Here is a 15,096-nt window from a genome sequence, read left to right as displayed (position 1 = left end):
GGAGGGTAGCATTATGTATGAACAACCACTCCATACCCAGAATGACATCATAAAACGTCATATCTAGTATGACCAAGTCGGAAGACAACTCATGTCTCTTAATAACAATGCTAATTATCGAAAAATACTTTCCGCAGAAAGAGGATACACCCATAGGTGACATCACATCAAGAGCCTTTTCAAGGCTAGAATGAACCAATTGGAGCAATTTCGCAAATGAAGAAGAAATAAAACTATGGGTCGCGCTTGAATCAAACATCACACAAGCAAAGTGATCAATGACTAAGAAGATACCTTCGATCAGGTCAGTCTGATCGCCCTGAGTAGCTATTGTAGCCATGTAAACTCGCATGTTGGTCCTGCGCTGACCTTGCTGTTGTTGAGAAATCTGCTGCTCATGTTGTGGTGGCTACTGCTGTTGTTGTCCTCCCTGAGCCGCTGGCTTGTTCAGACAATATGAAGCAATGTGTCGCACTGGTAGCAGACCCCCTTGAACATCGGACAAAAGCCCAGAAGATGGCGCTTGCCGTACTTGCGACATACTGATTGGGCCTTTGCCTGCTGCCTCTGCTGCTGGGGTTGACCCCGTTGTACTCCCTGTTATCGCCCCTCATGGTTCCGCTGCCTCTTGCCACCTTGCGTGTTTCCGCCTACAGGTGGGACCTTCCTCGCTCCGCCCGAAGAACCACCACCGTTGTCGCCTCCCTTCTGAGATGCATTCCTGGACCTCTCCAAGTCCTCCATCAAGACTGTAGCAGACTCAATCACATCGACCAAGGTAGTAGGCCGACTCATCAACACTCGGGTCTGCAGTCCGTCCTTCAGCCCGCGCACGAACTTAGCCGCTCTTGCTTTCTCTCCAGCGAACAAGTTCAGACGGTATCGCTCGAGGCTTCTGAATTTGGTGGCGTAGTCCACCAGACTCATGCTTCCTTGTGTAATAGGCTCAAGGAACTGTTGTTGCATCTGCTCCCGAGCATAGGAAGGGAAGTAGGTGTCCAAGAACTCCTCCCTGAACACCTCCCAGGGAATCACGTCCAAATCAGCATACTTCACCCTTCGCAGGGTGTCCCACAACTTCTTGGCATCGCCCTTCAGACGGTACGTGCCAAAAGGGGTCTTTCGGTCCTCGAAGACGGGTAGGACGTCGAACGCCCGCTCAACCTCCTCGACCCAGCTCTCGGTTGCCTCTAGGTCGGCCTTCTTTGAAAAAGTGAGTGGGTCCAACTTCAGGAACCTCTCGAAGGAAACACTGACTGTGTTCATGTAATAACCGCAATTTTTACCGTTAAAAATTTTAGTATTTTAGGAGTAAAATGGGCGAATCTGGGCACGGATCCAAGTTTCAGATCCAGCACCCATATTATACAAGATAAACCTATTTAAATATTAAAATACGTAATAAGAAAAGAAATAAAATAAATATATAAGTGGGGTTTTTGGATCCAATTAAGAAGCCATAATTTTTTTTTATAAGACCCGGATCCAACATGTGATTGGATCCCGAGTGCGGGTCGCGGGTCAGACTCGGACCCGGCCCACACCCTGTAAAAAGGATACAAAGGGGGGCCCGATAAGGGGGTTGCCCGATCAAAATGAAGGAGGAAACCCCCGATAAGTCACTGGTTAGGGTTCTTTTGAACCCTAATATTTGGAAATGGGAGGGGGGAAGCCGAAGCCGCCGGGCTTCCTTCCTTTTTGGAAGGTCACCCACCTACAAAGGGGGACCCCAAACCCTTCCTTCTCCCTCTCTCGCTGTCCCATGCTCTCTCTCACTCTTTTCTACCTTTCTAAAACTCGAAGCTCCCACCAATCCCAAGCCGCAGCTCGAGGCCTTGCAGTGAGGAGCCAACCTCGCCGGTAGTGGTGCTGTCCAGGCCGACCGACCCCTCTAGTGGATGCCGCAACAACCTCGCCGGATAATGGTAGGTTATTGTGCTTATTTTTGTAAGTATTTTATGTTTCGGGATGATTGGGAGAGGGTTTTACGATAGATGCTACCATGAGTAAGGGGGGGAACTGTTTTCTTTTTTTCTTTTAACCGATTGGGTGTTTGTTGATGATTCATTCCTCATTCTCGGATTAGTGAACTAGTATGAAATTTAGATGTTAAATCTATATCCTTTTCAATCGAAAACCCTAGTTCGAATTGTGTTTTTCTTGACCTTGGTATTGAAAGCCCTAACTAAGAGTCTGTGTGTTTTTTTTTTATCCTTTCAAGCCTGAAATGTGCATGACCGTTTCAAATTATGTCTGATGTTGTATGAATCATCACTAAAATTGTTTAGGGATACTTAAAAGATGAATATATCATACCTTCAAATAATCGTTTATTTATGTTTATCAATTCGGTGTTATGACCGTGTGCACCTGATATACTTAGGGGTGGTGATTGCCCCTACGATTTAACCTGTGGAAGAACTTAATAGATAGTTACTTTCGTTTTTTTTTTGGGGTTCAGCCGAGTTATCTTGATCACACCATAGGTTCGGAATGAATGTCTAGTTGTTGTTTTATTTCTGTATAACACAACATGCTGTTTGATATTTAACAGCCGAGTTATCTTGATCACACCATAGGTTCGGAGTGAATGTCTAGTTGTTGTTTTATTTCGGTATAACACAACATGCTGTTTGATATTTAACAATACTATAAAATGCAGTAGAATGGCTGAAACCATTGTTTGATGTATATGCTGTATGGTGGCTGAACTGAAACAAAAAAAAATATGTGTTTAGTTCATGCTGCTGAATGAATTCTGGTTCCTTCTTTTATTTTCTGTGTAAACCAGCGTGTTGTGCATCACTTAGTTAACTTGTGGGATACAGTAGAATGGCTGAGTGGTTCATGTTGGATTTTAGAATTTCAAAATGCTAGCTGAATAATACCTAGTTGTCACTTCTCTTGTGCACGAAATTTCTGTGTTTGTATTACTGTAATAGGCTGAATGGGTTTACAGTCTTTGTGATTTTTGGCTTAGATTCCACATAAAACTGCAAGTTCTCTTACATTCCAACTTCCGCCTTAGAGTAGCAGCTGTACACCAATGATAGTTTTAAAGTCTTAAGACAATTCCTGGATCTCTTCATGTAGAAAATGAGTGAGACATATCAAAGAAATGTTATGTATTGACATTGTATATTGCCCGTGTTCAGAGTATGTGAATTTCTTTTCCTTGGAGCATTCTGAATTGAAAGGAAATAATCTAGTGGTAACCTAAATGGGCAAATGATTAAGTAAGTCATGGTTATCCCTTTCTACTAGGGGTTTGGTTGGGAAACCTTGCTCAATGGGCGATATGGGTTAGATACCTAATGAACGTACGTGGTTTGATTCAATTATTTTGGTAAGAAAATTAAAGTATTAACTCTTGTGCTTGACTGGTTTAAAGGCACCGGAGCACCCTGAGTGAGTTTATGAAAACAACATGGAAAATGATGGGGTTGATTCATACACTAGGATAAAATGACTAAGGTTGGAAATCTACGACTGTGGTAGTAGCAGGTTTGGGGAAAAATGCTCCTACACCCTGAAAGGTTAACTAAATGAAAAGATTTACTCACTCAGATTCGGGCTTACCTTGGAGAGGGTAAGTGGTACAAAACTCCGGGGACATAATTTTAGTTTCGAGCTAAAGTGACTCGTTGGTCTCAGTCCTCGGAGTTGGGGGACCCGGACTACCAATATGTCCTAGGTGGTAGTTCCATGTTCTTCTGCAGAAGTTAGGGATGCATCCTGGTTTGGTTTTGGCCTTTGGGAGTTTCTCTCGGTCACTGGCCGCTCCCTTGGGATTTCAGTCACAGTTAGAAGGTTCGGGTTAATAAAACAACCTTGAATAATATACCCCCAAACGTTCTCTTCTGTGATGGTTGCCTTGGCCCGTGTGTACCCGCGGGATAAGAAAAGATAAACATTAACTAGAACAGTTAGGTATCACGGTGTTGGAGTCATTAAAGAGACAACTGTTTACTTTTTCATCGTGCTGTATATTCGGTGTTTATGATAAAACAACATCCTAAACTGTGCATATATTAGTTAATTGAATTCATATTATGGATGTTATATAGATGTTACTCATGTTAGCGTAAGTTCTGTTTTAATTGCTTAATACCTTGTTTAATTGTTGTAGTTGAGAAAAATGCTTTTTGTGCTTAAGTATAAACTGTTACATAATCTACCTTTCTATTCAGATATATGTCTATTATTGCTATTGCATCGAATTCCCTATGTGTTTATGTTTAGACTGAAATTCCAACACAACACCTGACACATGATCTACTTGCAAGAATAATTACAGTTTTCCTACTTAGACGTGGTAGTCTAATTCCTATAACTTCTATTATTTTCAGGAGAAGAGTAGTTCTATGAGCGATGCGGGATGAGGCGCTGACCGAGACTTGATCTATTTGTTCCCTGGCGGTTCTGCTTACTTTCAGATTGAGATTTTTGTTTTGAGACTCAATGTGAAAACTCTGATGTTGGATTTTATTATTATTGAAGTAGAAATAAATGGTGTGGTTTGCTTTTACTTTCCTGTATCGTTCTGAAATGCTTAACCCGAGAATTACCAGTTGTTTCCGCTTGAAAAAAAAAATCCCTAAAAATTTGGGTTAAATTTCGGGGCGTTACAGTTATGGTATCAGAGCCTGGGAACAATAAATCAAGGATCACGGTCATGCCACATCCTGAGATCGCTCTGTGAGTATATTTTTATCATTCTTACTTTATTAGTGTAGCTGAGATGCGGATGCTTAGATGGATGTGTGGAAATACAATAAAAGATAAGATTCGGAACGAAGAGATACGTAAGAAGGTAGGTGTTGCACCCATTGAAAATAAGATGCGAGAGAATCGTTTACGGTGGTTTGGACATATTCGGCGAAGGCCTAATGATGCTCCAGTTAGAAGGTTGGAGAAATGGGAAAATATATTAGTTAAAAGAGGTCGGGGTAGGCCTAGGAAGACTTGGATGGAGATGATAGGAAAGGATATGAATGCTTTGAACCTCACCGAGGACATGGCGTTGGATAGAAATGATTGGAGGAAAAGGATTCATGTGGAAGACCCAAAATGAATTTCTTTTTTGGTTCATATCGCTGACCCCAATTGTTTTGGGATGAAGGCATAGTTGTTGTTGTTGTTGTTGTTGTTACTTTATTAGGCCTGATAATTGCATTGTTTTCTATATAAGTTTAGATATATACTTGTGATGATTTTATGGACACTACAATTCAAAGATAGTAAAACTGTGTGTATTGAAATGATTATTAGATGTATCGTCGATCCCAAGCTAGTTCGAGCACGGCGAACGAATGGCAGGACCAAAGGGGTTTCGTGATGGAAACTCTCGGTAATCTGGCTCAAACCATGGACACTCAAATGCGCCATCAGGCGGAGTTAGCCGCAGCCATAAGTGAAAGGCATAATACGAACACAATCACCTATGAGAAGTTCTTGAAGTTGAACCCGCCTACCTTCTCAGGCAAGGCTGATCCTGAATTAGCTGAGAGTTGGATTGCCGAGACAGAACGAGCTTTTCGGGTTCTGTCTGTTCCTGATGATAAGCAAACGGACTTCGGCACCTACCGCTTGACGGAAGATGCACAGAAATGGTGGGACACAACCCGAACCATCCACTTTGCTGGAGTGGATACTATTCCATGGGAAGATTTCAAACGAACATTTCTCGAGACATATTTCCCCCAGTACGCTCGTGATCAGAAGCATCAGGAGTTCTTGGAGCTTACACAAGGAAATATGAATTTGGTGGAATACACTACCAAATTTCGGACCTTGGAGCGTTATTGCCCAAATTTGTTCGCGAATGATAAAGCCAGAGCAACTAGGTATGTCCGCGGACTCAAGGACGGATTGCGACCACGAGTGATGATAAATCTGCCATCCACCCTCGCACAAGCCATTGAAGTGGCTACTATGCTGAATGAAGAATGGGAGAGAACAAGGAAGAGTCAAAAAGACACACCGGGGAAACGGGGAGCCGGTCCGCCGCAGCATCACAGTGGCAAGAAGTACCAGCCACCTTACAAGAAGCAAAAGTACAATGGTGGAAATCTTCCTCCGCAGCAACAAGGACAAAATCGGGTGTGCCAGAAGTGCAACCGGTCCCACTACGGACAACCTTGCCCTAGAGACACAGGAGCATGTCTCTACTGTGGAAGGATGGGTCACTATGCCCGTCAGTGCCACAAGAAGATGGTGGATATGCAGAAACGTAATGCCGGGGGAGGACAGCAACACCAACCATCTCAGTCGCAGCAAACACCGCAGCAAAATGCACAGAAGAGGGTGCCGGGACGAGTATATGCCACCACTGCGAAAGAATTGGAGAAAGGAAATCTGGTTCAAGGTACTGTATTTGTCAATGGCTGTGTTGCACTTGTTCTATTTGACTGTGGTGTCACACATTCGTTCATATCCGTAGAATTTGCAAAATTACTTGGTGCACATACTGAATCTCTGAAACATGAATTATATGTGTACAATCCGATAGGATATAATTCGATATGTGTAAACTACATCCCTGATGTCATAATTGTACTTGAAGGGCAGAACTTACCTGCTGACCTAATCTTGCTCGATATGACTGAATATGATGTCATTTTGGGGATGGATTGGTTATATGAACATTATGCCAACGTTCTCTGTCGACAAGGGAAAGTGGTTTCGTCCCGACCAGGATTGCCAAAGGTTGAGTTTCGACTCTCTAGACCTACAGTGAAGGGCCGAATTGTATCGATATTAAAGGTTCAGAAGTATATGCGACAGGGGTGTCGAGCATTCCTAGTAAATGTATTCTCCTGCGAGTCGAAAGTCACACCATTAGAAGAACTTGAAGTGGTTCGTGAATTCCCGGAAGTGTTTCCGGATGAGTTGCCTGGACTACCTCCACAGCGTGAGGTGGATTTTCATATCGAGTTGGTGCCTGGGACGGCACCGATCTCGAAAGCGCCTTATCGTATGGCCCCGGTAGAATTGGAGGAGCTGAAGAAACAACTCCAGGAGTTGATGGAGCAAGGTTTCATTAGACCGAGCGTATCACCATGGGGAGCACCAGTTCTTTTCGTGAAAAAGAAAGATGGTTCTATGAGGCTGTGTATAGACTATCGGATGTTGAATCAAGCGATCGTCAAAAATAAGTATCCCCTACCTCGTATTGAAGACTTGTTCGACCAATTGCAAAAGGCTAAAGTGTTTTCAAAAATCGATCTTAGATCTGGTTATCACCAACTTCGGATAAAGGACGATGATATTCCTAAGACATCCTTTAGAACAAGGTACGGTCACTACGAGTTCGTAGTTATGCCATTCGGACTGACAAATGCTCCTGCAGCATTCATGGACTTGATGAATCGAGTATTCAGAGCATACTTGGATACGTTTGTAATTGTCTTTATTGATGATATACTCATATACTCAGAAAGCATAAAGCAACATCGTGAACATTTGAGGATCGTATTGGGGACTCTCAAGGAACACCAGTTGTTCGCCAAATTCTCCAAGTGCGAATTCTGGCTCGAGAAGGTCATGTTCTTGGGTCATGTCATATCGCGAGACGGAGTCGCTGTAGACCCGGCTAAGGTTGAAGCTGTATTAAATTGGGGTCAACCGAAGAATATCAGTGATATCAGGAGTTTTCTGGGATTAGCAGGTTATTATAGAAGATTCATTCAGGACTTTTCACGGATTGCTATGCCCATGACCAAGCTCCTGAGGAAAGGAATCAAGTTCGAATGGACGGATAAGTGTGAGGAGAGTTTCCAAATCTTAAAGAAGAAGCTTACCACCGCACCAGTGTTGGCTTTACCTTCAGGTCATGGTGGTTTTGTGGTCTACTCCGACGCATCAGGTACTGGGTTGGGATGTGTTTTAATGCAAAATGGTAAGGTGATAGCTTATGCCTCTCGCCAATTAAAGACTCATGAACGAAACTACCCAACTCATGATCTCGAATTGGCAGCCGTGGTGTTCGCGTTGAAAATATGGCGACATTACCTGTATGGGGAACAATTCGAGGTATTTACTGATCACAAAAGTCTCAAGTACCTGTTTTCCCAGAAAGAGTTGAACATGCGACAACGACGATGGTTGGAGTTTATAAAGGATTACGATTTTACCATTTCCTATCACCCAGGAAAGGCAAATGTGGTAGCTGACTCTCTCAGCCGAAAAGCTGGTTGCAGTTTGTCTAGTCTTTTGACAAAAGGGTGGAATTTGGTGGAGGAATTCATTGATTGGAAACCGTTCGCTGAGGTAGTGGGAAGTATTAAATTATCTAATTTGTCTGCTCACCCGGAGATCCTTACAAAGATTATTGAAGGTCAGAAAGAGGATCCCCAATATGAGAAATTGAAGTCACTAGCCCAACAAGGGAAGTCACATTTCTCACTCAAGGAAGATGGCAGTATTTGGATGAAAAAGCGACTTTGGGTCCCTAGTGATCCCAAGTTGAAGGAAGAACTATTGGGGGAAGCACATAGGTCCAAATACACCATACACCCAGGAGGCACGAAAATGTTTAAAGATTTACAACGTGGGTATTGGTGGAATGGAATGAAGCGTGAGGTCGCAAGTTATGTCTCGAAGTGTTTGACTTGTCAGCAAGTCAAGGTAGAACATCAGAAACCTGGTGGAATGATGCAGCAAATGGAGATTCCACAGTGGAAATGGGAAGAAATCACCATGGACTTCGTGGTGGGTTTGCCCAAAACACGGAAACAACATGACGCTATATGGGTAATAGTGGATCGACTAACCAAATCGGCTCACTTTCTACCCATACGAATAAATCAATCCCTCGAGAGCTTAGCAGACTTATACATCAGAGAGGTTGTTCGACTGCATGGAGTACCAGTTTCTATTATATCAGATCGAGATCCTCGATTTACTTCTCGGTTTTGGGGTCAGTTGCAACAGGCCTTGGGTACGAAACTGAAGCTGAGTACCGCTTTTCATCCTCAGACTGACGGACAATCAGAGAGGACTATCCAGACACTAGAAGATATGTTGCGAGCATGTATGCTGGATTGGAAAGGTGAGTGGGACAAGCATGTTGTTTTAGCCGAATATGCCTACAATAATAGTTACCATGCGAGTATCGGCATGTCTCCTTTCGAAGCTCTGTATGGAAGACCATGTAGATCACCTGTGTATTGGGATGAAATTGGTGAACGGTCGGTAGAATCACCAATCGTGTTACAACATTATACCCAACAGATAAAGATGATAAGAGATAGACTGCTCACAGCCCAGAGTCGACAAAAGAGTTATGCAGATCAAAGGCGCAGGGAGCTCACTTTTGATGTGGGGGATCGAGTCTTTGTGAAGGTATCACCCACCAAAAGTGTGTTTCGTTTTGGTAAGAAAGGAAAATTGAGTCCCAGATATGTCGGACCTTTTGAGATTTTGGAACGGATTGGAGAAACGGCCTATCGTATAGCCCTACCTCCTCAGTATGCTCAGATACATAACGTATTCCATGTATCTATGTTAAGAAAATATCTTCAAGATCCGGCACATGTCATCCAATATGAGGACGTAGATATAAGGGAAGACCTAACAATGGAAGAAAAACCAGTGGAAATATTGGAACGAAACGAGCGAGTCTTGAGATCAAAGACCATTCCTCTCGTCAAGGTGAGATGGCAGCACCATGGCATTAACGAAAGCACGTGGGAACCAGAGGCAAATATGCGGGAGAGGTACCCCAACCTTTTCGAGTAAGCACCCACAGGTAAAATTTCGAGGACGAAATTTCTTTAAGGGGGAAAGGATGTAATAACCGCAATTTTTACCGTTAAAAATTTTAGTATTTTAGGAGTAAAATGGGCGAATCTGGGCACGGATCCAAGTTTCGGATCCAGCACCCATATTATACAAGATAAACCTATTTAAATATTAAAATACGTAATAAGAAAAGAAATAAAATAAATATATAAGTGGGGTTTTTGGATCCAATTAAGAAGCCATATTTTTTTTTATAAGACCCGGATCCAACATGTGATTGGATCCCGAGTGCGGGTCGCGGGTCAGACTCGGACCCGGCCCACACCCTGTAAAAAGGATACAAAGGGGGGCCCGATAAGGGGGTTGCCCGATCAAAATGAAGGGGGAAACCCCCGATAAGTCACTGGTTAGGGTTCTTTTGAACCCTAATATTTGGAAATGGGAGGGGGGAAGCCGAAGCCGCCGGGCTTCCTTCCTTTTTGGAAGGTCACCCACCTACAAAGGGGGACCCCAAACCCTTCCTTCTCCCTCTCTCGCTGTCCCATGCTCTCTCTCACTCTTTTCTACCTTTCTAAAACTCGAAGCTCCCACCAATCCCAAGCCGCAGCTCGAGGCCTTGCAGTGAGGAGCCAACCTCGCCGGTAGTGGTGCTGTCCAGGCCGACCGACCCCTCTAGTGGATGCCGCAACAACCTCGCCGGATAATGGTAGGTTATTGTGCTTATTTTTGTAAGTATTTTATGTTTCGGGATGATTGGGAGAGGGTTTTACGATAGATGCTACCATGAGTAAGGGGGGGAACTGTTTTCTTTTTTTCTTTTAACCGATTGGGTGTTTGTTGATGATTCATTCCTCATTCTCAGATTAGTGAACTAGTATGAAATTTAGATGTTAAATCTATATCCTTTTCAATCGAAAACCCTAGTTCGAATTGTGTTTTTATTGACCTTGGTATTGAAAGCCCTAACTAAGAGTCTGTGTGTTTTTTTTTTATCCTTTCAAGCCTGAAATGTGCATGACCGTTTCAAATTATGTCTGATGTTGTATGAATCATCACTAAAATTGTTTAGGGATACTTAAAAGATGAATATATCATACCTTCAAATAATCGTTTATTTATGTTTATCAATTCGGTGTTATGACCGTGTGCACCTGATATACTTAGGGGTGGTGATTGCCCCTACGATTTAACCTGTGGAAGAACTTAATAGATAGTTACTTTCGTTTTTTTTTTGGGGTTCAGCCGAGTTATCTTGATCACACCATAGGTTCGGAATGAATGTCTAGTTGTTTTATTTCTGTATAACACAACATGCTGTTTGATATTTAACAGCCGAGTTATCTTGATCACACCATAGGTTCGGAATGAATGTCTAGTTGTTGTTTTATTTCGGTATAACACAACATGTTGTTTGATATTTAACAATACTATAAAATGCAGTAGAATGGCTGAAACCATTGTTTGATGTATATGCTATATGGTGGCTGAACTGAAACAAAAAAAAATATGTGTTTAGTTCATACTGCTGAATGAATTCTGGTTCCTTCTTTTATTTTCTGTGTAAACCAGCGTGTTGTGCATCACTTAGTTAACTTGTGGGATACAGTAGAATGGCTGAGTGGTTCATGTTGGATTTTAGAATTTCAAAATGCTAGCTGAATAATACCTAGTTGTCACTTCTCTTGTGCACGAAATTTCTGTGTTTGTATTACTGTAATAGGCTGAATGGGTTTACAGTCTTTGTGATTTTTGGCTTAGATTCCACATAAAACTGCAAGTTCTCTTACATTCCAACTTCCGCCTTAGAGTAGCAGCTGTACACCAATGATAGTTTTAAAGTCTTAAGACAATTCCTGGATCTCTTCATGTAGAAAATGAGTGAGACATATCAAAGAAATGTTATGTATTGACATTGTATATTACCCGTGTTCAGAGTATGTGAATTTCTTTTCCTTGGAGCATTCTGAATTGAAAGGAAATAATCTAGTGGTAACCTAAATGGGCAAATGATTAAGTAAGTCATGGTTATCCCTTTCTACTAGGGGTTTGGTTGGGAAACCTTGCTCAATGGGCGATATGGGTTAGATACCTAATGAAGGTACGTGGTTTGATTCAATTATTTTGGTAAGAAAATTAAAGTATTAACTCTTGTGCTTGACTGGTTTAAAGGCACCGGAGCACCCTGAGTGAGTTTATGAAAACAACATGGAAAATGATGGGGTTGATTCATACACTGGGATAAAATGACTAAGGTTGGAAATCTACGACTGTGGTAGTAGCAGGTTTGGGGAAAAATGCTCCTACACCCTGAAAGGTTAACTAAATGAAAAGATTTACTCACTCAGATTCGGGCTTACCTTGGAGAGGGTAAGTGGTACAAAACTCCGGGGACATAATTTTAGTTTCGAGCTAAAGTGACTCGTTGATCCCAGTCCTCGGAGTTGGGGGACCCGGACTACCAATATGTCCTAGGTGGTAGTTCCATGTTCTTCTGCAGAAGTTAGGGATGCATCCTGGTTTGGTTTTGGCCTTTGGGAGTTTCTCTCGGTCACTGGCCGCTCCCTTGGGATTTCAGTCACAGTTAGAAGGTTCGGGTTAATAAAACAACCTTGAATAATATACCCCTGAACGTTCTCTTCTGTGATGGTTGCCTTGGCTCGTGTGTACCCGCGGCATAAAAAAAGATAAACATTAACTAGAACAGTTAGGTATCACGGTGTTGGAGTCATTAAAGAGACAACTGTTTACTTTTTCATCGTGTTGTATATTCGGTGCTTATGATAAAACAACATCCTAAACTGTGCATATATTAGTTAATTGAATTCATATTATGGATGTTATATAGATGTTATTCATGTTAGCGTAAGTTATGTTTTAATTGCTTAATACCTTGTTTAATTGTTGTAGTTGAGAAAAATGCTTTTTGTGCTTAAGTATAAACTGTTACATAATCTACCTTTCTATTCAGATATATGTCTATTATTGCTATTGCATCGAATTCCCTATGTGTTTATGTTTAGACTGAAATTCCAACACAACACCTGACACATGATCTACTTGCAAGAATAATTACAGTTTTCCTACTTAGACGTGGTAGTCTAATTCCTATAACTTCTATTATTTTCAGGAGAAGAGTAGTTCTATGAGCGATACGGGATGAGGCGCTGACCGAGACTTGATCTATTTGTTCCCTGACGGTTCTGCTTACTTTCAGATTGAGATTTTTGTTTTGACACTCAATGTGAAAACTCTGATGTTGGATTTTATTATTATTGAAGTGGAAATAAATGGTGTGGTTTGCTTTTACTTTCCTGTATCGTTCTGAAATGCTTAACCCGAGAATTACCAGTTGTTTCCGCTTGAAAAAAAAAATCCCTAAAAATTTGGGTTAAATTTCGGGGCGTTACAGTTCAAAACAACCTCGGCGGGGTGAACACAAGTAGTTGCTTGTGCTGCCATAGTCTCCATCAGCGTGTTGAGGGAATTCATCATAAAATCCCTCTGCTCCTGCCAGTCCGCGGGAGCACCAGCGAAAGTCGAAGCACGGTTGCGGCGATATATCTAAAACATGAAAATTGTAAAGTTATACCCGATCGATCCTACCCCCTTAGGATTGATCCCGAACAAAAGCATTCATACAGTCACACCAAGGATATTAATTCACACCAAAAGAGAATTAAACTATGAATGCAAAAGCATAAGAAATTCACATACTTTAAATAAAAGTATTAAATAGCCTTACCAGTGAAGGAGACTGCTCTGAAACACGAGGCACGACTTGATGACGCTTCAAGACAGGGCTCTCTTACCAAAATTAAAAACTTAATGCTAAAAAGATGATAAAAGTGTAAGATTTTGTAGTGGCTCTAATACCAAACCTGTAACGACCCCAACTCATACCCCTTAAAAATGCAGAACTTTTTTTTTAAACCATTGCAGAAATCTTTTCAAAGACCCGGAGCTTTTACAGTTCCACTCACAATTGGATAATCAAACAAACCACCAGGAATCTTACATTTATCATCCACACCATGACAAGCCAATTTTTTTTTAATTAAGTAATGATAGTCTCGAAACCATTACATAAGAAAATCAGGGTACAAGAACAATTAAATGTAAAGAATAAGAAAGAAAAGCATAGTCACGTTGTCCATCTGTGAAGTTGTCTAACAAGCGTGTAGCACTCGTAGCTCTCCCAGAAGCGAGTCACTTCATTGATCTCATAAGGCTGTAAAAAACACCAAAAGTAGGGTGTTAGAATCCAAGAAATTTTGTGTATGAATCCCTATAATAAAACAAATAATCATAAAGAATACAGATAAGATTCATGCAATAGGGAACAATTATTAAACATGAGAAAATATTTAATAAATAATAAAGATCACAATTTAAGCAATACAATCTTTTAACATGCATTAGGGAACAACATCATGCATTTATCAACATGTAACAATTAAGGAAACAAGCAAATATGCATGATCTAAAGCATAACAAAAATATGCATGACTTTAGTGCAATACACGAGTAAATTATTATCTTTTATTATAATTTTCTTCTCACATGCATGTCCCTATTAAATGCACACAATTTAAGTTTCTCTTTTTAATTACCGTTGCCCGCGAATAAACTAAACAGGTAAAATTTTCTGATGTTAAGTAGTGTTCTCAAAATAACTTAGCACACATGTTGTATTTTATTATTGGGTTTCAAACTTGGCCCTCGACCGAATGACCTTCGGAACATTAGACTTCTATATCTAATGTCGGGACACTAAAGACCTCCACATGTAATAGTGTCACTTTCTTAATATACCAAAACAACAATTGTGCCCACACACCACCCCAAAGTAAAGTGGCAGACTCTCCTTAAAACTGTGGGCAGGAGAAATAACCCCAAAACTCCGTGTGCATTATTGATTACTCATGAACCTGATATTGAGATTATTTTTCCTGACCACGGTTTTAAAGAGAGTTTGTCACTTTACCTGGGGTGGTGTGTAGACACAACTGTTATTTTGGTATACCAAGAAAGTGACACTTTTGGATGCGGAAGCCCTTAGTGTCCCGACATTAGATGTGGAGGTTTAATGTTCCGAAGGTGATTCGGTTGAGGGTTAAGTTTGGAACCCAGTAATAAAATACAACTTTTATGCTAAGTTATTATGAGAACCTTACTTGATCTCGAAAAATTTTACCTGTTTGGTATATCCGCGGGCAACGGTAATTAAAAAGAGAAACTTAAATTGTATGCATTTAATAGGGACATGCATATGAGAAGAAAATTCTAATAAAAGATAATAATTTACTCATGCATTGCACTAAAGTCATGCATATTCTTGTTATACATTTAGAT

The 15,096-nt window shown here is 41.2% G+C and overlaps 1 protein-coding gene across 1 annotated transcript; it reads right to left on the bottom strand.

The window, feature by feature from the left end:
- Nucleotides 1–600: 600 nt before the first annotated feature.
- On the bottom strand, nt 601–1,266 carry LOC149822547 (uncharacterized). Its single transcript, XM_089980300.1, has 2 exons — nt 1,106–1,266; nt 601–1,012 (listed from the first exon to the last, which is right to left on the bottom strand). Exons 1-2 carry the CDS (start codon nt 1,264–1,266, stop codon nt 601–603), a joined length of 573 nt encoding a protein of 190 aa, XP_089836426.1.
- Nucleotides 1,267–15,096: the final 13,830 nt, after the last annotated feature.

Source organism: Nuphar pumila, chromosome 11 (assembly GCF_984573655.1).
Source record: "Nuphar pumila chromosome 11, dmNupPumi1.hap1.1, whole genome shotgun sequence".
Taxonomy (NCBI): domain Eukaryota; kingdom Viridiplantae; phylum Streptophyta; class Magnoliopsida; order Nymphaeales; family Nymphaeaceae; genus Nuphar; species Nuphar pumila.
Note: the sequence above shows the minus strand (reverse complement) of the source record. Positions and strands in the feature narration are given on the sequence as shown.

Excerpts from the sequence above, each read along its gene's own strand:
- LOC149822547 (XM_089980300.1), bottom strand. The coding sequence starts at position 1,266 with ATGAACACAGTCAGTGTTTCCTTCGAGAGGTTCCTGAAGTTGGACCCA. Across the intron at positions 1,013-1,105 it reads CGAAAGACCCCTTTTGGCAC|GGAGGAGTTCTTGGACACCT; the intron begins GTACCGTCTGAA and ends GGAGGTGTTCAG.